This window comes from Anomaloglossus baeobatrachus, chromosome 6, assembly GCF_048569485.1.
Source record: "Anomaloglossus baeobatrachus isolate aAnoBae1 chromosome 6, aAnoBae1.hap1, whole genome shotgun sequence".
Classification (NCBI taxonomy): domain Eukaryota; kingdom Metazoa; phylum Chordata; class Amphibia; order Anura; family Aromobatidae; genus Anomaloglossus; species Anomaloglossus baeobatrachus.
Genome location: NC_134358.1, coordinates 485800970 through 485825618, shown reverse-complemented (window position 1 = coordinate 485825618; position 24649 = coordinate 485800970). Strand labels below are relative to the sequence as shown.

The window sequence follows — 24649 nt, the reverse complement described above, 5'->3', positions numbered from 1 at the left end:
TTTGCAGAGAGCTGCTATGACACTCGCTTTTGAAAATCATGTTATCACGCCCACAGGGGCATGATAACATACTGGGACAAATAGCTAGGGGAAACAAATTTGCATATGAAAAACGGACTGAAAAGATACTTTTTCAAGATCATAGTATGTCAAACACCATAAATGGTTCGTTGGGCACGGTATCTATAAAGGAATAGACACATTCTGGTGATTTAGAGGGAATAGAGAACCTGATAATTCATATACATGTGGACTTATACAGGGGCCCTGGGCTCAGTGCTAAGAGTAGTCACTGGGTCAGAACCAGGAGAGCATACATGTTACAGAATTTAAAGAGAGAAGAATAGTTAGGAAATGGGGCAAGATTAGAACAGGAGAAGCACAAGATGAACAAGGACAAAACAAGCTGCAAATAACCAGGCTAGTGTTCACTATAACTGGCTGTCACAGGAGTTTTTAACTAGGCAGCAGACCCACCCAGCAATACTAACTTGCTAAGACATAATCCCCAAGGTTCCAGGGTGGGCAGAACCACAGGTCCAAGAAGTAAAGTACAGCCATCATATAACCTCCCTGCCACATCTAATGACGGAAATAGAGAAGAAGGACTGTAGCATAATTTAATTACAAAATTATAGCATTAACGTCATGTCTGATTTCTTTTAATTCAAAATGATTGTTGCAGTTCCTTTACTGACATTAGATAGGTTTGTGTATTAGAATTTGGTTGTTTTATATACAGTTTTTGTAGAGTCATTACCTGTAGCATCACAAGAGAGTGGTAGACCCCATTCTTTTTCATGAGTTCATTGTGTGTTCCTTGTTCCACCACGAGACCACCATGAATGCCAGCAATGATATCAGCTGTCCTGATAGTAGACAATCGATGTGCTATCATAATGGTGGTCCGACCAGCTCTAGCCTCAAAGCATCAACATAAAAGATCAAAATTAAAAAATACTGAATAATGTACACTATTATTCAATACAAAGGGTTTAAAATGTGTCACCTTATCCAAAGCAGCTTGCACTAAAGCTTCACTCTGTCTGTCCAATGCTGATGTTGCTTCATCTAGGAGAAGTATTTTGGGGTTCCGCACTAGAGCTCGTGCAATTGCTATTCTCTGTTTCTGACCACCGCTCAGTTGTGCTCCCCTCTCACCCACCATTGTGTTGAATTTCTGAACAAAAAAAAGAATACAATAAAAAATGTACATTATCTCTCTAGACGTTAAGCCATTTTGTTACCATTTTTAACATGCAGTGATTGTGCTATAGATGCAGGTGGGATCAAAGTACTGCACATGGATTCGTCACCATCGTCCATTAGTTGGAGAATATTCAATAAGGGCAGAAAACAGAAGGATGTGGCTGAAGCTACATGATGTGGTCAAGCTGTTTAGTAGGTGTTGTGAATCTGGCACACTTTGCCATCATGTAAATGAGCAATGTCCTCTGAAGAAGTTTTGGTAATGCTAAAATTAAAAGCATCATAATTACTAATAAAAGAGAGAGGAAGAGGTGCCAAAAAGCTGATGGTCCTTGTCAAATAGTTGGATTTCAATGGAAAGTACTAGATATTGGCAAACCTGCAGATGCCCAGGTTCACCGAGTCCAGCCGGACGTGTAAAAAGTCCGTTCAGGACCAGACTTGAACCCAAATTTGAGACCGAACCCCATATAAGTCTATGGGAACCCAAACTTTAGTGATAAAATAATGTAAGTAAGGCCTAAAGGGCTGCAAAGCAGACCATTTATACTTACCAAGTCTCCCATGCGGCTGTCGCACTGCTTCCAGGTCAGATGATTAAATCATATGACTATTCATTGCTTCCCCCACCCTCTGTGCCAGTGTCTGTGATTGGTTGCCCTCACACTAGCTGTCTGGGTCCCCAAAGTGAAATGTAAAAATAGGTAAATAATTGGAGAAAATGGCATAGGGTCCCCCGTATTTTGATACCCAGCGCAGATAAAGCAGACAGCTGGAGGTTGCAGCCACCAAATGTGTGCATTATCTTGGATGTGTATCTAAATACGAGGGACCCCATGTTTTTTTTGTTTTTTTTAATTATTTCAATAAATACAGTCATATGAAAAAGTTTGGGCACCCCTATTAATGTTAACCTTTTTTCTTTATAACAATTTAGATTTTTGAAACAGCTATTTCAGTTTCATATATCTAATAACTGATGGACTGAGTAATATTTCTGGATTGAAATGAGGTTTATTGTACTTACAGAAAATGTGCAATCCGCATTTAAAAAAAATGATCCGGTGCAAAAGTATGGTCACCCTTATCAATTTCTTGATTTGAACACTCCTAACTACTATTTGCTGACTTACTAAAGCACTAAATTGGTTTTGTAACCTCATTGAGCTTTGAACTTCATAGGCAGGTGTATCCAATCATGAGAAAAGGTATTTAAGGTGGACACTTGCAAGTTGATCTACTATTTGAATCTCCTATTAAGAGTGGCATCATGGGCTCCTCAAAACAACTCACAAATGATCTGAAAACAAAGATTATTCAACATAGTTGTTCAGGGGAAGGATACAAAAAGTTGTCTCAGAGATTTAAACTGTCAGTTTCCACTGTGAGGAACATAGTAAGGAAATGGAAGAACACAGGTACAGTTCTTGTTAAGCCCAGAAGTGGCAGGCCAAGAAAAATATCAGAAAGGCAGAGAAGAAGAATGGTGAGAACAGTCAAGGACAATCCACAGACCACCTCCAAAGACCTGCAGCTTCATCTTGCTGCAGATGGTGTCAATGTGCATCGGTCAACAATACAGCACACATTGCACAAGGAGAAGCTGTATGGGAGAGTGATGCGAAAGAAGCCGTTTCTGCAAGCACGCCACAAACAGAGTCACCTGAGGTATGCAAAAGCACATTTGGACAAGCCAGTTACATTTTGGAAGAAGGTCCTGTGGACTGATGAAACAAAGATTGAGTTGTTTGGTCATACAAAAAGGCGTTATGCATGGAGGCAAAAAAACACGGCATTCCAAAAAAAGTACTTGCTACCCACAGTAAAATTTGGTGGAGGTTCCATCATGCTATGGGGCTGTGTGGCCAATGCAGGCATCGGGAATCTTGTTAAAGTTGAGGGTCGCATGGATTCAACTCAGTATCAGCAGATTCTTGACAATAATGTGCAAGAATCAGTGATGAAGTTGAAGTTACACAGGGGATGGATATTTCAGTAAAACAATGATCCAAAACACTGCTCCAAATCTACTCAGGCATTCATGCAGAGGAACAAATACAATGTTCTGGAATGGCCATCCCAGTCCCCAGACCTGAATATCATTGAAAATCTGTGGGATGCTCAGCGACCATCAAACTTAACTGAACTGGAATTGTTTTGTAAACAGGAATGGTCAAATATACCTTCATCCGGGATCCAGGAACTCATTAAAAGCTACAGGAAGCGACTAGAGGCTGTTATTTTTGCAAAAGGAGGATCTACAAAATATTAATGTCACTTTTATGTTGAGGTGCCCATACTTTTGCACCAGTCAAATTTTGTTTAAATGCGGATTGCACATTTTCTGTAAGTACAATAAACCTCATTTCAATCCAGAAATATTACTCAGTTCATCAGTTATTAGATATATGAAACTGAAATAGCTGTTGCAAAAACCCAAATTGTTATAAAGAAAAAAGGTTAACATTAATAGAGGTGCCCAAACTTTTTCATATGACTGTAATTTAAAAAATGTCATGGGGTCACCACCCATTTTGATACCAAGCAAAGACAAAACAGACAGCTGGAGGCAGGTATTGGGCCTTTTGCAGCCTAAAAATAGCAGCCCGCAGCCACCCTAGAATTGGAGCATCCATTAGATGTGCTTACCCTGCTCATCCCAATTGACCTGGAGAGGTTAATGACAGATGTGAATTTTCAAAAAATGACAGCTACCATAAAGCCTGAGGTTAATAATGAGGAGGGAGTCTATCAGACCCCACCATTACTAATTGTGTAAGTAAAAAGAAATAAACACAAAACAGAGAAAAAAAACCTTTATTTAATGATCGCGGTTCGGCTACATCCTGATGTCACAGTCCCAAGTCACATTAGAAAACGTGACCATTCACTGTGGCTTTAGGGACACAGTGATAGAACAGCAGCTCTGAGAGCAGTGACATCAGTGAGTTCACCCAAGGTCACAGCTGAAGGTTCCCACAGTACATCGGTTGTCAACTCAATGAACTCAATGGCCTCACATCAGGTGAACTCAATGAACTAATTTCACTGCATCTACTGGCAAAAAAATGCACAAAAAACGCAATGCGGTTTTGACAAATTTTTTGTGCGTTTTTCTTGTAGGAGATGGAGTGAACTCATCTCAGATGAACTCATTGAACTCAGTGACTGGCAAAAAAACGCAATGAGATGAGTTTACTCAGTTCACTGCATCTCCTGGCAGAAAACGCATCAAAAACGAGTCCAAACAACATTGTGGTTTTGGTTCATAATTTTGCCAGGATATGCAGTGAACTCACCTGAGCTGAGTTCATTGAGTTTACCTGAAATGAGGTCACTGAGTTCAACTGAGGTCAGTTCATCTGAGTTCACAATTAGGGTACTATGGAAACCTCTAGCTGTGATCTCAGAAAAACTCACTGATGTAACTGCTCCCAGCTGCGTCATTGTTAGTGTGTCCCTGAAGCCGCAGTGATCGGTCACATTTTTTAATGTGACCACACACTACAACCTCAGGATGTAGCAGAGCCAGGATCCTCGTGGGATCTCATGTGGATTATGTCGGACCTGCAGTGGTTTTTTGGGGGTTAAAAAAGTAGAGAAAGAGAGTGTTATTTTTATTTTATAAAGGCTTTTTCTCTGTTTTGAATTTATTTATTTTTACTGACACGATTAGTAATAGGGGAACCCCCTCCCCATTACTAATCCAGGGCTTTGTGGCAGCTGTAACTTTTTGATAAATTACAGCTGCCATTAACCCTTTAATTTACCCCAATTGCCACTGCAGGGCAATCGTGATGAGTTGGGTAAAGCATTTGGAGCATCTAATGGATGCACCAATTATTTTAAGGCTGGGAAGGGCCCATTAACTATAGGCCTCTTCAGCCTGAGAATACCAGCCCAAAGCTGTTTGCTTTATCTTGGCTGGGTATTAAAAATTGGAGGGACCCCACAACATTTTTTTTCAACTATTTATTTAAATTTTTTTTATAAAAAAAAAAGCATGGGGTCCCTCATATTTTGATACACAGCCAGTATAAAGCACACACCGGGGGCTGCAGCCTCCAACTGTCTGCTTTATCTGCGCTGTGTATCAAAATACGGGGGACCCTATGACTTTTTTTCCAATTATTTATTCAGTTTTACACTGCACTTCGTGGATCCAGACAGCTAGTGTGAGGGCAATCAATTACAGGTGCCAGCACAGGGAGCGGGTGGGGGAAGCAGGAGGGCAACCAATCACAGACACTGTCACAGAGGGTGGTTGGTGGAATCAGTGAATATTTATAAACATTAAGCAGTGGACTCAGAAGTAGTGTAACAGCTCCGGGGAGACTTACTAAGTAGAATTCTCCTGTTTTAATCCCCATTTTGCTTCCTTTTGCAGCCCCCTTAGCCCTTTATCTGGGCAGCTGAACCCGAACAGTAACATACACTTCCCTGAGTGTTAAGCTTCACAGGGTACAATTTTGTTATACCTTGTTGGGTTATGCAATTATATGTCTATATGTCTGTTGGTCTATATATCTGTCTGTATCTATTTATCTAATATACAGTCATGGCCAAAAGTTTTGAGAATTACACCAAAATGATATTTTCACATGATCTGTTGCCCTCTGGTTTTTAATTGTGTTTGTCTGATGTTTACATCACATACAGAAATATAATTGCAATCATATTATGAGTACCAAAAGGTTATATTGACAGTTAAGCTGGTGTCACACATAACGACGACGACAACGACGTCGCTGCAACGTCACCATATTCTGTGACGTTGCAGCGACGTCAACAGCGACGTCGCTGTGTGTGACACATAACAACGATCAGACCCCTTCTGCGAAATCGTTGCTCGCTCCTGAATGCTCGAAGTCATTTTTTGATCGCTGCTATCCCGCTGCGCCATGCTGATAAGCTGATAATCCTTGTGTTTGACACCGCAGCAGCGACGCTACGCTACGTCTGAAACCACACAACGACCGTCGACGTCGCTATGATCGCTGCTCCGTTGCTGCTTTTTCTAACATGTTTGACAGCTTACTAACGATCATCGATGGTCGCTGCTACGTCACAGAATATGGTGACGTTGCAGCGACGGCGTTGTCGTCGTCGTTATGTGTGACCCCAGCTTTAGAATGAGTTAATGCAGCAAGTCAATATTTGCAGTGTTGACCCTTCTTCTTCAGGACCTCTGCAATTCTCCCTGGCATGCTCTCAATCAACTTCTGGATCAAATCCTGACTGATAGCTGTCCATTCTTGCATAAGCAATGCTTGCATTTTTGCCAGAATTTGTTGGTTTTTGTTTGTCCACCCGTCTCTTGATGATTGCCCACAAATTCTCAATGGGATTAAGATCTGGGGAGTTTCCAGGCCATGGACCCAAAATCTCTATGTTTTGTACCATGAGCCATTTAGTGATCACCTTTGCTTTATGGCAAGGTGCTCCATCATGCTGGAAAAGGCATTGTTGGGCGCCAAACTGCTCTTGGACAGTTGGGAGAAGTTGCTCTTGGAGGACATTCTGGTACCATTCTTTATTCTTGGCTGTGTTTTTAGGCAAGACTGTGAGTGAGCCGATTCCCTTGGCTGAGAAGCAATCCCACACATGAATCATTTCAGGATGCTTAACAGTTGGCATGAGACAAGACTGATGGTAGCGCTCACTTCTTCTCCTAATAAGCTGTTTTCCAGATGTCCCAAACAATCGAAAAGGGGATTCATCTGAGAAAATGACTGTACCCCAGTCCTCAGCAGTCCACTCCCTGTACCTTTTGCAGAATATCAGTCGGTCCCTGATGTTTTTTCTGTAGAGAAGTGGCTTCTTTACTGCCCTCCTTGAAACCAGTCCTTGCTCAAAGAGTCTCCGCCTCACAGTGCGTGCAGAAGTACTCACACCAGCCTGCTGCCATTGCTGAGCTAGCTCGCCACTGCTGGTAGTCCGATCCCGCAGCTGAAACAGTTTTAAGATACGGTCCTGGCGTTTGCTGGTCCTTCTTGGGCACCCTGGGGCCTTTTTGGCAACAACGGAAGCTCTCTCCTTGAAGTTCTTGATGATGCAATAGATTATTGACTGAGGTGCAATCTTTGTAGCTGCGATACTCTTCCCTGTTAGGCCATTTTTGTGCAGAGCAATGATAGCTGCACGTGTTCCTTTAGAGATAACCATGGTTAACTGAAGAGAAACAATGATACCAAGCACCAGCCTCCTTTTAAAGTGTCCAGTGGTGTCCTTCTTACTTAATCATGACTGATTGTTCGCCAGCCCTGTCCTCATCAACACCCACACCTGTGTTAATGGAACAATCACTAAAACAATGTTAGCTGCTCCTTTTAAGGCAGGAATGCAATGATGTTGAAATGTGTTTTGGGGGTTGAAGTTCATTTTCTTAGCCAATATTGACTTTGCAAGTAATTGCTGTTAAGCTGATCACTCTTTATGACATTCTGGAGTATATGCAAATTGCCATTAGAAAAACTTAAGCAGTAGACTTTGTAAAAATTAATATTTTAGCATTCTCAAAACTTTTGGCCATGACTGTATATCTCTATATTTAATTGATCTTTATAGCCCTCATTGGTGTCCAAAAAACATTCGAAAACGTCAAGTAAAAAACACTTCAAAAACACATTGAAAATGTGGCAAAACGTTTTTTTGGCTTTGCATTTTCCCTGCCAAGAGAGGCAAAAATGGTGCAGAAATTTCTATATCTCATTGCTCAACATGTGCACATATCTTACTACTCTGAAAACATTGTTCCAAGCAGCGACCTGGGAGTCAAAGATGCTTCCAGGCACCTTCCCCATGCTGTTGCCATTTCATTTGATCCTTGTTTCCATCTATTTCAGTGATTTTCCTGCCTCCTCAGCCCTCTTGTTATGGTCTTTTTGTCTAGACTGCTCGAATCAAGTACCAAGTGCATGAGAATTTTAGCGCTCCCTCATCACTAGATCAGCAGAAGATCTGTAAGGAGTGAGATCTGGTACTTTAAAGACTTATACACTAAATTGCTTTACTGCATATTGCAATTACTACTGAGGATTATTAGCTAGCCACATGGCAAATAAGCTTTCCCTAACCTCAGCCTAAAACTGTGTTAATAACATCATAATGTCCTGAATGGCCATAAACTAGAATTTTTTTTGTGCACTAATGAAACTAGAATAGATTTATGCCATTCCAAAGCATAACTGTAACGCTCACCACTGGGAAAGTGGGAGTGGAACCACTGGACCACAGGGGAACCCAGGCTTACCCTTTAGTAGGAGGCACTTAGCTAAGCACCCACCACCAGACTGAATGCAAGGTGCCACTCCTAGGGCAGTAACCGAGACTGTGGCAACTGAGACAGCAGGACAGGTTCTAGCAGGGCAGAACAAAGTCTAGATTGGGAAAAAGTAGGTAAAGAACTTCCGGCATGGGTCATGAGGCTCAGGTCACCAGGAGCGGAACTTCCAGCACTGAACATTGGGCACTGGTGCAGTCGGGACAGGACCACAGGTGGAATTCTGGTCATTAAGGTCCAAATCATCAGGCACAGAACTCTGGTCGTCGGGGTCCAGGTCAACAGGCATGGAGCACCAGGCATAGGACATCAGACTCAGGACACTGGACACAGGGGCAGCCAGGATGGCTGAGGCAGACAGAACGACAGGTGCAGGCGGGTACGAACACAGGTTGGTATGAGGGAACAGACAGGACAAGTCCAAGAAAACAGGACAGACACTGTAGAGCAGAACTGGTGGCAGACCAGAGCAGACAGGCAGGTCCAACACACAGCCAGGATCAAATCCTAATGAAAAGCTCTGGCCCCTCCCAACAGTATGATGCGGCAGTGATGCGATTTTTTTTTTTTTTTGCCAGGAGGTGTATATTGGGTGCTGAAATATGGTGTAAAAAATTCAGCACCAAACCTGCATCTCTTCGCAAAATATAGCACAAAATCATTTTGACGCCGTTTCTGTGCAATTTTCTTCCAGTAGGTGCAAATTTGGTGCTGAAATGTCTGCACCAGATTTCAGACCCAAATTTGCATATGAACGCGGAATTGCTGGTTTTTATTCACTTACGTCTGAAAAATCTGAATAAAAAAATCAATAAAAACGTTATATAACCCAAAATGGTACCAAGAGATTATCCAAATTGTCATACAAAAAAATAAGCCCTTGTTCAGATCTGTTTGCCATAAAAAACGTTACACCTCTCAGAGTATGGCAACAAATAAAGCTATTTATTACAGAAAAGTATTTTTAGCATGTGATAGTAGCATACCATAAAAGTAGACTATGTAAATCGGGTATCGCTTTAATTGCACTGACTAAAAGAATAAAGCTGTCTTATCATTAATGCCACTTATTGAACTGCGTACATTTAAAATGGATACTAGTGATGGGTGACCATGCTTTCCACTGCTCGATTGCAGATGCATTGGGATGCTCGTGCACTCTCGATATTTTCGATTGAATATCCCTGCTGCTCTAGTGCCATGCATGAGTCTCCACCCTGAATGTTTTGCGGCTGTTTTTCAGCCACTAAACATGCGGGAATTGCCTACCAATCATGGTAATGCTGTAGCCTTTTGGCTACTGGCTTTACTATGATTGGCCTGCTGCATCGTGTCATTGGGTCGATAAAAGACCCAGTAATGCGTCGGTCAGCTCACTCTACCCCAGAAACAGTGTAGAGAGAACTGATGGATAAGGGATAGTGTGTAGCACCCCTGAACCACTCAGGGCACTACCAGGTACTTTATCCTCACCAGGATGCAGGGCCTACCCCCAGGGACCTGGAACACCAGTGCCAGTGACATCAGCACACACTAAACTCCCAGTTTCCACTACACACCAGGGGTAATTGGCTAGTTAGACACACAAAGGGATGGCCACCTAGAAGGCGGAGCCAGTCCAGGGGACTAAGCCTGCTGGAAAGGGACAAAGAGTAGTCAAGAGTAGAGAGTCAAGCAGTAGAGACGTGCCTAGAGCTGGGTCTTGTAACGGTGACCCGGGGACACAGGAGAGTGGTCGCCAGGGCAGGTACACCCAAGTACCACTGGGACCAGAGCATAGACGGGGTATAGGGCCCTAGGTCAGGGGTCAGTTTCATATTATCTGGCAAATACCTGCACAATGAGGGGACCATCACGGACCTCACTGACCCACAAATCCGGGGGCATCAGCAGCAAAGAGCGGATCAGGGTTCGGCAACACAGACCGGCCCTACAGGGTCTACACAGCCAGCCGTACGGACGAGGAGACTGCCAAAAGACAGTCGGGGCCCCTAAACCTGCTTCAAGCTACGGGGATCCAACCACACTGAGGGTGCCAGGGACAGAGCAACAGAGTCATTAAACTGGCACTGGAAATACAGGAACCTGAACCAGCCATCCAAGGGCACAACCATGAGTAAAGAACTGTTAAACTGCAACCCCCGGTGTGTCCTCCCTTATTTGGCGAAAGTCTCCATCATACATCTTCCGGGCTCAGCCCTACCTGCGGAGGGACTGCCACCACAGCTGCCATTACCACCAGCCCTAGAGATAACCAACTCAGCAGCGGTGGTTCCACCATCTTAACCGCAGCCCTCAGGTGGCATCACACTAATGACTTTAATCTCCCCTATAAATACTCCCCATTAAAAAGGACCCAGGGTAACGGAACCGGGCAACGGCCAGCAAAAAGCTGTGATACAGCATCCCCAGTAAATATACGGCCCGGGACCGAGTACCCCATAGCCCTGGACGACACAGTGTATTAGAGTCATTAATGGTTTACAGCCTTTGCTGCTGCAATGTAAAAACATCTATTCTATTCTCTAATAATACCGCTTTTAGCTGCATTTAGTGTAGGGCTAGCTGCTGGAGAGGGGATAGTATATTAGAGGCCTGTAGGCAGGGATTTCGCTTTACAGACCTTGTTGCTGCTGGTACTTAAAAAAAAAATCTATATTATTCTCTAATAATACCGCTCATAGCTGTATTTAGTGTAGCACAAGTTGATGGAGAAGGGACAGTGTATTAGAGACCTGTAGGCAGGGATTCTAGCCTTGCAGACCTTGCTGCTGCAATTATAGGGTATGTGCGCACCTAACCATTTTTGTGGTATCAAAAATGCTGCATTTCTGGCAGCTAAAAAAAACACAAAAACGCATCCGCGGCAAAAAACTCATGCGTTTTTACCACGTTTTGGTGCGTTTTTGGCTGCGTTTTGCTGCGTTTTGTTCACTGCATTTTTATACCTTTTATTGACTTAGTGCCAGGTTGCAAATTTCCTAAGGGACGGATTTTCAATTTGTCTGTGCCTGAACATGATGCTATGCAAACTTATATTAAGGAGTCATTGGAAAAAGGTCATATTAGACCATCATCTTCACCCTTGGGTGCCGTTTTTTTCTTTGTGCCCAAGAAGGATGGGTCAATGAGACCTTGTATTGACTATCGTCTCCTTAATAAAATCACTGTTAAATATCAGTATTCTTTGCCCCTGATGTCAGATCTGTTTTCCAGAGTTAAGGGGGCTAAATGGTTTACTGAACTTGATCTTAAGGGGGCGTACAATCTCATTCGAATCAAGGACGGGGATTAATGGAAGACGGCTTTTAAACCCCTGAGGGGCATTTTGAGTACCTAGTGATGCCTTTTGGGCTCACTAATGCCCCCTCCATCTTCCAGTCATTCATGAATGAAATTTTCCGGGAACTGATTGGTAAATTCCTGATCGTCTATTTGGATGATATTTTGATTTTTTCTGATGATTGGGACTCTCATGTGGAGAAAGTTCGGACTGTTTTTCAGGTTCTTAAGAACAATGCAGTGTATGTTAAGGGGTCAAAATGTCTCTTTGGCGTACAAAAAATTTCCTTTTTGGGGTTTATTTTGTCCCCGTCTTCTTTTGAAATGGATCAGGTCAAGGTTCAAGCCATTTATGACTGGGTTCAGACTCCTTCTTTGAAATCCCTTCAGAAATTTTTGGGTTTCGCCAATTTCTACCATAAATTTATAGGTAATTTCTCTAGTATTGTTAAGACTTTGACGGATTTGACCAAAAAGGGAGCTGATGTTGAGAATTGGACCCCAGAGGCCATTATAGCCTTCCAGGAGCTTAAAATGAGATTCACTTCTGCCCCAATCCTGCAGCAACCTGATGTTTCTCTTCCGTTTCAGGTGGAGACAGATGCCTCAGAGATTGGAGCAGGTGCTGTTTTGTCTCAAAGAGATCCTATAACTTCCAAACTGAAGCCTTGCGCCGCCTTCTCTTGGAAAGTTTCTCCATCTGAACGAAACTATGATGTAGGTAATCGGGAATTATTGGCTAAGAAGTGGGCTTTTGAAGAATGGAGACATTGGTTGGAGAAGCTAGACATCAAATTGTGGTCCTCACTGATCATAAGAATCTAACCTACCTTGAATCTGCCAAGAGATTGAATCCTAGGCAAGCCAGGTGGGCTTTATTTTTTATGCCTTTTGTCTTTTCTACCTGGCACCAAGAATATTAAAGCAGATGCCCTCTCTAGACGTTTCTTTGCTGATTTTCTTGATGTTGCTGAGCCATCTACCATCCTGAATGAAGGTGTGGTCCTCTCCGCCATTTCGCCCAATTTGAGGTTAGCACTTGAGAGATTTCAGAGGGACAAACCTGAGAGATGTCCTGTGGGGAAACTGTATGTTCCTGAGCAATGGAGGAGTAGAGTTATGTCTGAGATTCATTGTTCTGTTTTGGCTGGTCAGTCTGGAATTTTTGGTACTAGGGATCTAGTGAGTAGGTCTTTTTGGTGGCCTTCTTTGTTTCGGGATGTCAGGAGTTTTGTGCAATCTTGTGGGGTTTGTTCTAGATCCAAGCTTTGTTATTCACGTTCTTGTGGGTTGTTATTGCCATTGCCTGTACCTAAGAGACCTTGGACTCATATTGCTATGGATTTTATTTCTGATCTTCCTGTCTCTCAGAGGATGACGGTTATTTGGGTTATTTGTGATCGATTTTCTAAGATGGTCCATTTGGTACCATTGCCTAAAGGGTACTTTACACACTGCGACATCGCTAGCGATCTCATTAGCGATGTGAAATTCTAGATCGCAAGTGCGATCTTTAGAGATCGCACATAGGTCATTTTATGCAGGTGCGATCTCAAAAGATCGCACTTGCGATCTAGAATTTCACATCACTAGCGATGTCGCAGTGTGTAAAGTACCCTTAAGTTGCCGTCTTCATAAGAGTCGGTGCCCTTGTTTTTTCAACAGGTGGTTCGTTTACATGGTATTCCTGAGAATATTGTATCAGACAGAGGAGTTCAGTTTGTGTCCAGATTTTGGAGACCACTTTGTTCTAACTTAGGAATTGAGTTGTTTTTCTCTTCTGCGTTTCATCCGAAGACCAATGGTCAGACTGAGAGAGCAAACCAGATCTTGGAAACCTATTTGAGGTGTTTTGTATATGCGGATCAGGATGACTGGGTTTTTTTTTTGCCATTGGCAGAGTTTGCTCTCAATAATAGGGCGAGCTCTGCTACTTTGATGTCTCCGTTTTTCTGCAATTTTGGGTTTCATCCCAGGTTTTCTTCAGGGCAGGATGAGGCAGGAGTTGATTCTGTGGTGGAGAGTAGAGTTGAGCGCGGTTCGCGGTTCGAGGTTCTCCAGTTCTAAGCTCGAGTGATTTTTGGGGCTGTTCGAGATCGAACTAGAACTCGAGCTTTTTGCAAAAGCTCGATAGTTCTAGATACGTTCGAGAACGGTTCTAGCAGCAAAAAGCAGGGCTTTTTACAGCTACAGTGAGCAGGAGCCATCGCTGGTAGCCTGCCACAAGCTGGTAACCAAGATAAACATCGGGTATCCAAGCAAAGCGCTTTGGTTAGTAACCCGATGTTTATCTTAGTTACGTGCAGGAAGCCCACACTTCCCCGCTCAGCTCGCTCCGCCCCCTCCTGCCCGCGGCATGTACACATACATACACATACACACACACACACACACACACACATATACCATAAACTAGAATTTTTTTTGTGCACTAATGAAACCAGAATAGATTTATGCCATTCCAAAGCATAACTGTAACGCTCACCACTGGGAAAGTGGGAGTGGAACCACTGGACCACAGGGGAACCCAGGCTTACCCTTTAGTAGGAGGCACTTAGCTAAGCACCCACCACCAGACTGAATGCAAGGTGCCACTCCTAGGGCAGCAACCGAGACTGTGGCAACTGAGGCAGCAGGACAGGTTCTAGCAGGGCAGAACAAAGTCTAGATTGGGAAAAGGTAGGTAAAGAACTTCCGGCATGGGTCATGAGGCTCAGGTCACCGGGAGCGGAACTTCCATCACTGAACATTGGTATGATGCGGCAGTGATGCGATTTTTTTTTTTTTTTGCCAGGAGGTGTAGATTGGGTGCTGAAATATGGTGTAAAAAATTCAGCACCAAACCTGCATCTCTTCGCAAAATATAGCACAAAATCATTTTGACGCCGTTTCTGTGCAATTTTCTTCCAGTAGGTGCAAATTTGGTGCTGAAATGTCTGCACCAGATTTCAGACCCAAATTTGCATATGAACGCGGAATTGCTGGTTTTTATTCACTTACGTCTGAAAAATCTGAATAAAAAAATCAATAAAAACGTTATATAACCCAAAATGGTACCAAGAGATTATCCAAATTGTCATACAAAAAAATAAGCCCTTGTTCAGACCTGTTTGCCATAAAAAACGTTACACCTCTCAGAGTATGGCAACAAATAAAGCTATTTATTACAGAAAAGTCTGACTAGCGGTGACGTCACGGACCTCTCGCGATACTTGAGGGGAAGGCGCCGGGCGGTCATTGAGCTCAGTGACAGGGGCTGTCGGCAGTGCTGGAGACCAGCGCAAGTAATGTACCTCGCTGACAGCAGCACTTGTCATGCCCTGCAGTGACCTGGGCTGACCCATTGATGTTAGCTCAGGTCACTGCATTGCTCTCCCAGCCAATGGGGAACATTCTGCTCTTCATTGACTGGGACAGTGTGGGTCGTCATGGCAACCCCTTGGATTACACCAGACCTGGATTTGTTTTTCATTCTAATAAATTGGTTAAAGAGGGAATGTTTTGGGGAGTGTTTTTTCAAATAACAATGTGTTTGTCGTCTATTTTTTTTTATTACTGACTGGGTTGGTGATGTCGGGTATCTGATAGACGCCTGACCTCACCAACCCCAGGGCTTGATGCCAGGTGACATTACACATCTGGTATTAACCCCATATATTACCCCGTTTGCCACCGCACCAGGGCGCGGGATGAGCTGGGGCGAAGCACCAGGATTGGCGCATCTAATGGATGCGCCACTTCTGGGGCGGCTGCGGCCTGCTATTTTTAGGCTGGGGAGAGTCCAATAACCATGGACCTCCCTAGTCTGAGAATATCAGGCCCCAGCTGTCTGCTTTACCTTGGCTGGTGATCCAATTTTGGGGGACCCCTACGTGTTTTTTTTTTAAATTATTTATTTAATTTAAAATAACAGCGTGGGGTGCCCTCAGTTTTGGATTACCAGCCAAGGTGAGGTTGCCAGCTGTGGTCTGCAGGCTGCAGCCGTCTGCTTTACCCTAGCTGGCTACAAAACTAGGGGGAACCCTACGTCATTTTTTTTTTCATTTTTTTGGCTAAATACAAAGCTAAGCACCCCTTAGTGCCACATGAAAGGCACCAAAGGGTGCTCCACTTTTTCTCCATTTTTTCTCCACTTTTTCTACATTTTTTCTCCACTTTTTCTACATTTTTTTCTCCACTTTTTCTCCACTTTTTCTCCACTTTTTCTCCACTTTTTCTCCACTTTTTCTCCACTTTTTTCTCCACTTTTTCTCCACTTTTTCTCCACTTTTTCTCCACTTTTTCTCCACTTTTTCTCCACTTATTCTCCACTTATTCTCCACTTTTTCTCCACTTTTTTCTCCATTTTTTTCTCCACTTTTTCTCCACTTATTCTCCACTTATTCTCCACTTTTTCTCCACTTTTTCTCCACTTTTTCTCCACTTTTTCTCCACTTTTTTCTCCACTTATTCTCCACTTATTCTCCACTTTTTCTCCACTTTTTCTCCACTTTTTTCTCCACTTTTTCTCCACTTATTCTCCACTTTTTCTCCACTTTTTTCTCCACTTATTCTCTACTTTTTTCTCCACTTATTCTCCACTTATTCTCCACTTTTTCTCCACTTTTTCTCTACTTTTTTCTCCACTTTTTCTCCACTTATTCTCCACTTTTTCTCCACTTTTTCTCCACTTTTTCTCCACTTTTTCTCCACTTATTCTCCACTTTTTCTCCACTTTTTTCTCCACTTATTCTCCACTTATTCTCCACTTTTTTCTCCACTTATTCTCCACTTTTTCTCCACTTTTTCTCCACTTTTTTCTCCACTTTTTCTCCACTTTTTCTCCACTTTTTCTCCACTTATTCTCCACTTTTTTCTCCACTTATTCTCCACTTTTTTCTCCACTTATTCTCCACTTATTCTCCACTTTTTCTCCACTTTTTCTCCACTTTTTCTCCACTTTTTCTCCACTTTTTTCTCCACTTTTTTCTCCACTTATTCTCCACTTTTTCTCCACTTATTCTCCACTTTTCTCCACTTTTTTCTCCACTTATTCTCCACTTTTTCTCCACTTATTCTCCACTTTTTCTCCATTTTTTCTCCACTTTTTCTCCACTTTTTCTCCATTTTTTTCTCCATTTTTTTCTCCACTTTTTCTCCACTTTTTCTCCACTTTTTCTCCACTTTTTCTCCATTTTTTTCTCCACTTTTTCTCCACTTTTGCTCCACTTTTTCTCCACTTTTTCTCCACTTTTTTCTCCACTTTTTTCTCCACTTATTCTCCACTTTTTCTCCACTTATTCTCCACTTTTTCTCCACTTTTTCTCCACTTTTTCTCCACTTATTCTCCACTTTTTCTCCACTTTTTCTCCACTTTTTCTCCATTTTTTTCTCCACTTTTTCTCCACTTTTGCTCCACTTTTTCTCCACTTTTTCTCCACTTTTTTCTCCACTTCTTTCTCCACTTATTCTCCACTTTTTCTCCATTTTTTTCTCCACTTTTTCTCCACTTTTTCTCCACTTTTTCTCCACTTTTTCTCCACTTTTTTTCCATTTTTTTCTCCACTTTTTCTCCACTTTTTCTCCACTTTTTCTCCACTTTTTTTCCATTTTTTTCTCCACTTTTTCTCCATTTTTTTTCTCCTCTTTTTCTCCATTTTTTTTCTCCACTTTTTCTCCAATTTTTCTCCACTTTTTCTCCACTTTTTCTCCACTTTTTCTCCATTTTTTTCTCCACTTTTTCTCCACTTTTTTCTCCACTTTTTCTCCACTTTTTCTCCACTTTTTTCTCCACTTATTCTCCACTTTTTCTCCACTTATTCTCCACTTATTCTCCACTTTTTCTCCACTTTTTCTCCACTTTTTCTCCACTTTTTCTCCACTTTTTTCTCCACTTTTTTCTCCACTTATTCTCCACTTTTTCTCCACTTATTCTCCACTTTTCTCCACTTTTTTCTCCACTTATTCTCCACTTTTTCTCCACTTATTCTCCACTTTTTCTCCATTTTTTCTCCACTTTTTCTCCACTTTTTCTCCATTTTTTTCTCCATTTTTTTCTCCACTTTTTCTCCACTTTTTCTCCACTTTTTCTCCACTTTTTCTCCATTTTTTTCTCCACTTTTTCTCCACTTTTGCTCCACTTTTTCTCCACTTTTTCTCCACTTTTTTCTCCACTTTTTTCTCCACTTATTCTCCACTTTTTCTCCACTTATTCTCCACTTTTTCTCCACTTTTTCTCCACTTTTTCTCCACTTATTCTCCACTTTTTCTCCACTTTTTTTCCACTTTTTCTCCATTTTTTTCTCCACTTTTTCTCCACTTTTGCTCCACTTTTTCTCCACTTTTTCTCCACTTTTTTCTCCACTTCTTTCTCCACTTATTCTCCACTTTTTCTCCATTTTTTTCTCCACTTTTTCTCCACTTTTTCTCCACTTTTTCTCCACTTTTTCTCCACTTTTTTTCCATTTTTTTCTCCACTTTTTCTCCACTTTTTCTCCACTTTTTCTCCACTTTTTTTCCATTTTTTTCTCCACTTTTTCTCCATTTTTTTTCTCCTCTTTTTCTCCATTTTTTTTCTCCACTTTTTCTCCAATTTTTCTCCACTTTTTCTCCACTTTTTCTCCACTTTTTCTCCATTTTTTTCTCCACTTTTTCTCCACTTTTTTCTCCACTTTTTCTCCACTTTTTCTCCACTTTTTCTCCACTTTTTCTCCACTTTTTCTCTGTTCTTTTTCTATGGTCGGTCTACCCATTAGCTCTGCCATGCATACTGTAGCTCTACACCTACTGCACATGTTACTTTATGATTGACATCTCTTTCGTACCAGAGCTGTCTAAGTCTACTCTGACCCCATATTTGTCATTACTATATTGTCCTTGTACTGTATTATGACATTTGTATCATGTTTCATTTCTTGCTGTGTTGCAATTTTTTTGCTGCATCCCAATTGTACCTCTACATTGTTCTAGTTTATGTTATTGTTCTCTCACTCTTATGTGATACTGATTATTGTCATTTTTCATGATTACATGCAGATAAGTCCAATCTGACGAAGGCTCAGGCCGAAACGTCATTTGTAACTTGTTTTGGACAAAAACATATATGCTTATGAAAAAATTTTTTTTCTTAATACGGACCAATAAAGAGTGATTTTGCATTACTATCCGTTGTGACTTACTGACTTAGTCTGGGAGATTTAGAGTGCCGAGGTTACTCACTAATTTTATCTATTATTACCTCTGAGCACCTATATACCAGTGAGCAGAGCTTCCTCTACAGTAGTTCTCCTGATTAGGCATGCCCTTACCTCATGAGCAGGGCATTGCAGCTTTGGTAGCAACCATTACGACATGGACTCTGCTGCTGTGGACCCGGGGAGAGTGAGTGCAGATTCATTGCACCCACACTCCTCACATGAAGGGTCCGCACTCCTAGAAAATGGGGGATACATTCCCTGAGTGTCTCCCCCCCATATTCTAGACGGTCCAGAGTCGTCGTGGGACCCCTTTATTTTTTTTCTTACAATAAATTGGTGAAAGAGGAAATGTTTTGGGGACTGTTTTTTCAAATAAATTTCTTTTGTCGATTTTTTGTTTTTGTTAGTACTGACAGTTTATGATGTTGGGTATCTAATAGACGCCATGACATCACAAACTGCTGGGCTTGATCTCAGGTGACTTTACAGCTAGTATCAACCCGATTTATTACCCCGTTTGCCACTGCACGGGATGAGCTGGGGTGAAGCGCCAGGATTGGCGCATCTAGTGGATGCGCCACGTCTGGGGTGCCTGCGGCCTGCTATTTTTAGGCTGTGAAGGCCCAATAACTATGGACCTTTCCACCCTGAGAATACCAGACCACAGCTGTCCGCTTTACCTTGGCTGGTGATCCAATTTGGGGGGGACCCTACTTTTATTGTGTAATTATTAATATTTTTAAAATAATTATAAAAAAGAGCCTGAGGGGACCTCCACATTGGATCCCCAACCACGGTAAAGCTGCCAGCTGTGGTTTTCAGGCTACAGCCGTCTGCTTTACCCTAGCTGGCTATCAAAAATGGGGGGACCCAACGTCATTTTTTTTTTTAACTATTTTTTAAATAGAAAAAATTAATGGGCTTCCCTGTATTTTGATTGCCAACCAAGGTAACGGCAGGCAGATGGGGGTGGCAACCCATAGCTGTCTGCTTTATCTGCGCTGAGAATCAAAAATACCGCGGAGCGCTACGTCATTTTTTTAAAGATTTATTTTTACAGCACTGTGATGTCCAGCAATCAAAATACAGGGAAGCCCATTTTATTTTTAGTTATTTAAATAAATAATTAAAAAAAATATATATGGGCTCCCGCTGCATTTTTTGTATTGCTAGCTAAGGGTAATCCAAGCAGCTACTGGCTGCTAACCCCCACTGCTTGGTGTTACCTTCACTGGCAATGGAAAATCCAGGGAAGCATTTTTTATTTTTTTTGCCAAAAAACTACAAAAAAAAGGACGTGAGCTTCGCCATATTTTTGTATGCTAGCCAGGTACAGCAGGCAACCCCCAGTTGCCTATTTGTACCCGGCTGGGAACCAAAAATATAGGGAAGCCCGTTTTTTTTTTATTATTTCACTTATTTCATGAAATAATTAAAAAACAAATGACGTGGGCTTCGCCCCATTTTTGTGTCCAGCCGGGTACAACTAGGCAGCTGGGGATTGGAATCTGCAGCACAGGTTAGCCCGAGGTTTCTGGACAGGCCAACCTGTGCTGCGGATTCCAATCCCCAGCTGCCTAGTTGTACCTGGCTGGACACAAAAATGGGGCGAAGCCTACGTCATTTGTTTTCTAATTATTTCATGAAATTCATGAAATAATAAAAAAAGGGCTTCCCTTTATTTTTGGTTCCCAGCCGGGTACAAATAGGCAACTGGGGGTTGGGGGCAGCCGTACCTGCCTGCTGTACCTGGCTAGCATACAAAAATATGGCGAAGCCCACATAATTTTTTCAGGGGGCAAAAAACTTCTGCATACAGTCCTGGATGGAGTATGCTGAGCCTTGTAGTTCTGCAGCTGCTGTCTGTCTGTATGGAGAAGAGCAGACAGCAGCTGCAGAACTACAAGGCTCAGCATACTCCATCCAGGACTGTATGCAGAAGTTTTTTGCCCACCAAAAAAATGACGTGGGCTTCGCCATATTTTTGTATGCTAGCCAGGTACAGCAGGCAGCCACGGGCTGCCTCCAACCCCCAGTTGCCTATTTGTACCCGGCTGGGAACCAAAAATATAGGGAAGCCCGTTTTTTTTTTAATTATTTCACTTATTTCATGAAATAATTAAAAAACAAATGACGTGGGCTTCGCCCCATTTTTGTGTCCAGCCGGGTACAACTAGGCAGCTGGGGATTGGAATCCGCAGCACAGGTTAGCCCGAGGTTTCTGGGCGCCTCTGCTGCGAATTTCAGTCCGCAGCCGTCCCAGAAAATGGCGCTCTCATAGAAGCGCCATCATCTGGCGCTGTATCCAACTCTTCCAACAGCCCTGGAGCCGGGTGGCTTGTTGGGTAATCATGAGTTAATACTGGCTTTGTTTTACTAGCCAGTATTAAGCCAGAGATTCTTAATGTCAGGCACGTTTGACCCGGCCATTAAGAATCTCCAATAAAGGGTTAAAAAAAACACCACACAGAGAAAAAATACTTTAATAGAAATAAATACACAGACACATTAGAGACTCCATCTTTATTACCCCCTGTCAGCCCTCCACGATCCTGCTCTTCTGTCTTCTTTCTTTCTAGTGTAGTAGTAGTGACGATTGTAGTGAGGATGAGATTCACCAGCTCATCACTTGGGGCTGGGGAACCTCCATCCTCACTACAATCATCACTACAATCGGGAAGCAGCATGCAGCCTTCACTCCGTGATTGATCACTGCTGGCTGTCAGCGATAACAGCGGTAATGCTGACAGACGCGTTACCATAGCAACGGTGCTCTCGGAGCCGCGGTTAGCGGTGACATCACCGCTAACTGCGTTGCTATGGCAACGGTGATCTCCGTTAATGACCGGCTGTGTGGAACGGAACGGGGAGTCGACCGTGTGCTTGAGCATGTCGCCGGTACACGGCGATACACAAATGTGCACCGTATACCGGAGAGATGCACTCGCAGGTCCTACATGACGTGTCATAGTCATGTGACCAGTCTGTAGCCAATGAGATAATAGCCACGTGACTGGTCACATGGCTATTTTGACGTCACGATAGGTCCTGCATCTCTGCTGGCAGTGCCATCACCGGGAGGATTCAGCGATCATCGGATGGAATAGCGGCAGGAGACAGAGTGCAGAAGGGATCGCGAGGACCGGTAAGTGTTATGGAAATGTTTATTAACTGTTTGTGTACATTTATAATGCATTTTTATGTGTTTGTGATTGCCTCCCATTATAGCCTATACGTTCGAGTTCGGTTCGTCGAACGTTCGACGAGCCGAACTCGAACGGGATCCCCGTTCGGCGAACCAGCCTCGAGCCGAACCGGGACCGGTTCGCTCATCTCTAGTGGAGAGAATGCAGCAGATTTGGCATCAGGTAGTGGACAAATTGTTTCAGTCCCAGGAGCATGCCCAAATGTTTGTCAACCGGCGTAGGACTATTGGTCCCCGGTTTAAAGTGGGGATATGGTTTGGTTGTCCTCCAAAAATATTCCTATGGGAGTTTCTTCTCCTAAATTTAAGCCAAGATTTATTGGGCCTTATAAAAAATTTTTAATCCCGTATCTTTTCGTTTGGCTCTTCCTGAGTCTTTTAAAATTCCCAATGTTTTTCATAAGTCTTTGTTGAAGAAACATGTGGAACCAGCAGTTCCCATGGCGGCGCCCCCTGATCCTGTGTTGGTAGATGGGAATATAGAGTATGAAGTAGAGAAAATTTTGGATTCCCGCCTTAATAGATGTAAGCTTTAGTACCTTGTTAAATGGAAGGGTTATGGTCAGGAGGACAATTCCTGGGATTTTGCTTCTGACATTCACGCTGACAGATTGGTTCGTGCTTTTCATCATGCCCATTCTGACAGACCCAGTGGCTCTGGTGAGAGTTCCGTGACCCCTCCTCAAGGGGGGGCTACTGTTGTGAATGTCATCCGAGTGGGTACTGGTGTGGAGCTTCCTCTGGTGGCCAAGAATGGTAATGAAGCTGAGTTGGAATTTCTGATTCAGACAGGTGATGGAATTAATTGGGAATCCAGGAAATCCTATTGCAGATCAGCCTAGTTTATTTAGGAGAGCATTGTGTGCCTGGCGGTTGCCAGTGATAAATGTTCCTGCCTGCTTCTGAAGACGGCTGGGAGTTTTTCCTTCTGATTTTCCCATTTATTTGGTGCCTGCATCTACTCCAGATAAGTTTACTGTTTCTGTGCTTAATTGCTGGATTTGCACTTAAGAGTGTTTCTGCATATTCCATTTGGTTCTGTGTTTGGTTTCTTGTATGTGAGGATCTGTCTTTCTGCTTCTGTGAGCAGGGCAGTCCCTCCAGAAAGAAAGGGAGCTTGCTCCCTGGTAAGTTTTGGATTATTTGCACTTTAGAAAATTACTTATTCTGTGATTTTGTTTCTTCTCAAGCACAAGAATACCTGATATAGTGGGGGAGAGTCCGTGTGGTCACAGTATTTTTATTATCAGGAGATTGGTATTTTTTCAAGGTTTTTTGCTGGCGCAATCAGTTATCTGTCCTGCCCTGTTCTATCTAGTAAGTCGGGCCTCACATTTGCTGATCTATATTTTCTATCTGTGTATCGTGTTTTTTTACATCACCGTTGTTGCATGTTGGGGGCTTACTATTTCTTTGAGGACTGCTCCGAAGCAAGTTAGGGTTCCTCATTTCTATATTTGAGGTGTAGCAAGTTTCTCAGGCAGTGACGAGGTGTCTAGGTGTGTTAGGAACATCCCACTGCTACTTCTAGTGGTGTCTGATAGATAGGGGATTGTGGTCAGCTCAGTTTCCAACTACTCTTCTGGTTTTTGTTTTTTCCTTATTAATGAGATTTTTCATGATCGTCCACGGTTACCAGATCATAACAGTCATTGTTATGCTGTGTAGACACCTAATCTGATACCAAACAAATATTTACAGAAGATCATCAATAAAAGCCAGTGGTAAATACTTCCTGTGTCTCGTGTTTCTGCAGTGCGTCATCGTAGTATTTGTTTAGAAGACTTGGTTGAGTCCTTTATCTGTGCGGCGCTTGTACATTCATATGTATATGTGTAGCCATATAAAAAAAACACACTTTATATATCTCAATATAATTCCATGGGATATATATTTTCTCATGACATCTAACAATTAGCAGGCGTGTTAACTTATTTAAGTAAGGGGACTTACAAACTGTTTAACAAATGACCTGATGAAGTGAATATGCTATACTCAGAATAAATATAACATTGAAACCTCTACTACATGTGCTTTTGCTATTTAATTAATCTAAGAGCAGCATCATATAGGGGCAGAGAGCCTTACTCAGCAGCTTAATGTGGTTTCAATACAATGAGAGTTTTTCCAGAAGGAGATTATCACTGCAGGATTAGGTGTTGCATGCTAGCCAATCATGGTAATCTGTGTAACCCAGCCCCCACTACTGATTGGCAGCTTGACGGTTCTTTTATTGAACATGTTTCTACGCTATATCATCTTACTCATGTAATTAAAAAAAATTAAACAAAAAGCAGAACACAGATTCTAGCTGCACAACCTATTTTAGTGGGTTTTTTTTCTTCTTCTGGTGAATTTTGGCTAGGGTGTCTCTACAAGCCATGAGGCAAAAGCAGCTGGACTTTTTAAACCAGGGGTTACCATGCTGTCCTCTTGGTGAGCCTGACTATGTTTTTTATTGATTTTTTTACATGCATGGAATTAGATATATATATA

General features: G+C 42.5%; 1 protein-coding gene across 1 annotated transcript in view; it reads right to left on the bottom strand.

The window, feature by feature from the left end:
• The window catches only part of LOC142243443 (ATP-dependent translocase ABCB1-like), a 254512-nt gene that overhangs the window by 208475 nt on the left and 21388 nt on the right, over positions 1 to 24649 (bottom strand). The window contains exons 7-8 of the mRNA XM_075315381.1: positions 1010 to 1180; positions 761 to 922 (exon numbers count right to left, since the gene is read on the bottom strand). Coding sequence (XP_075171496.1) covers positions 761 to 922; positions 1010 to 1180 — 333 coding nt within the window. The remainder of the gene's footprint in view (positions 1 to 760; positions 923 to 1009; positions 1181 to 24649) is intronic.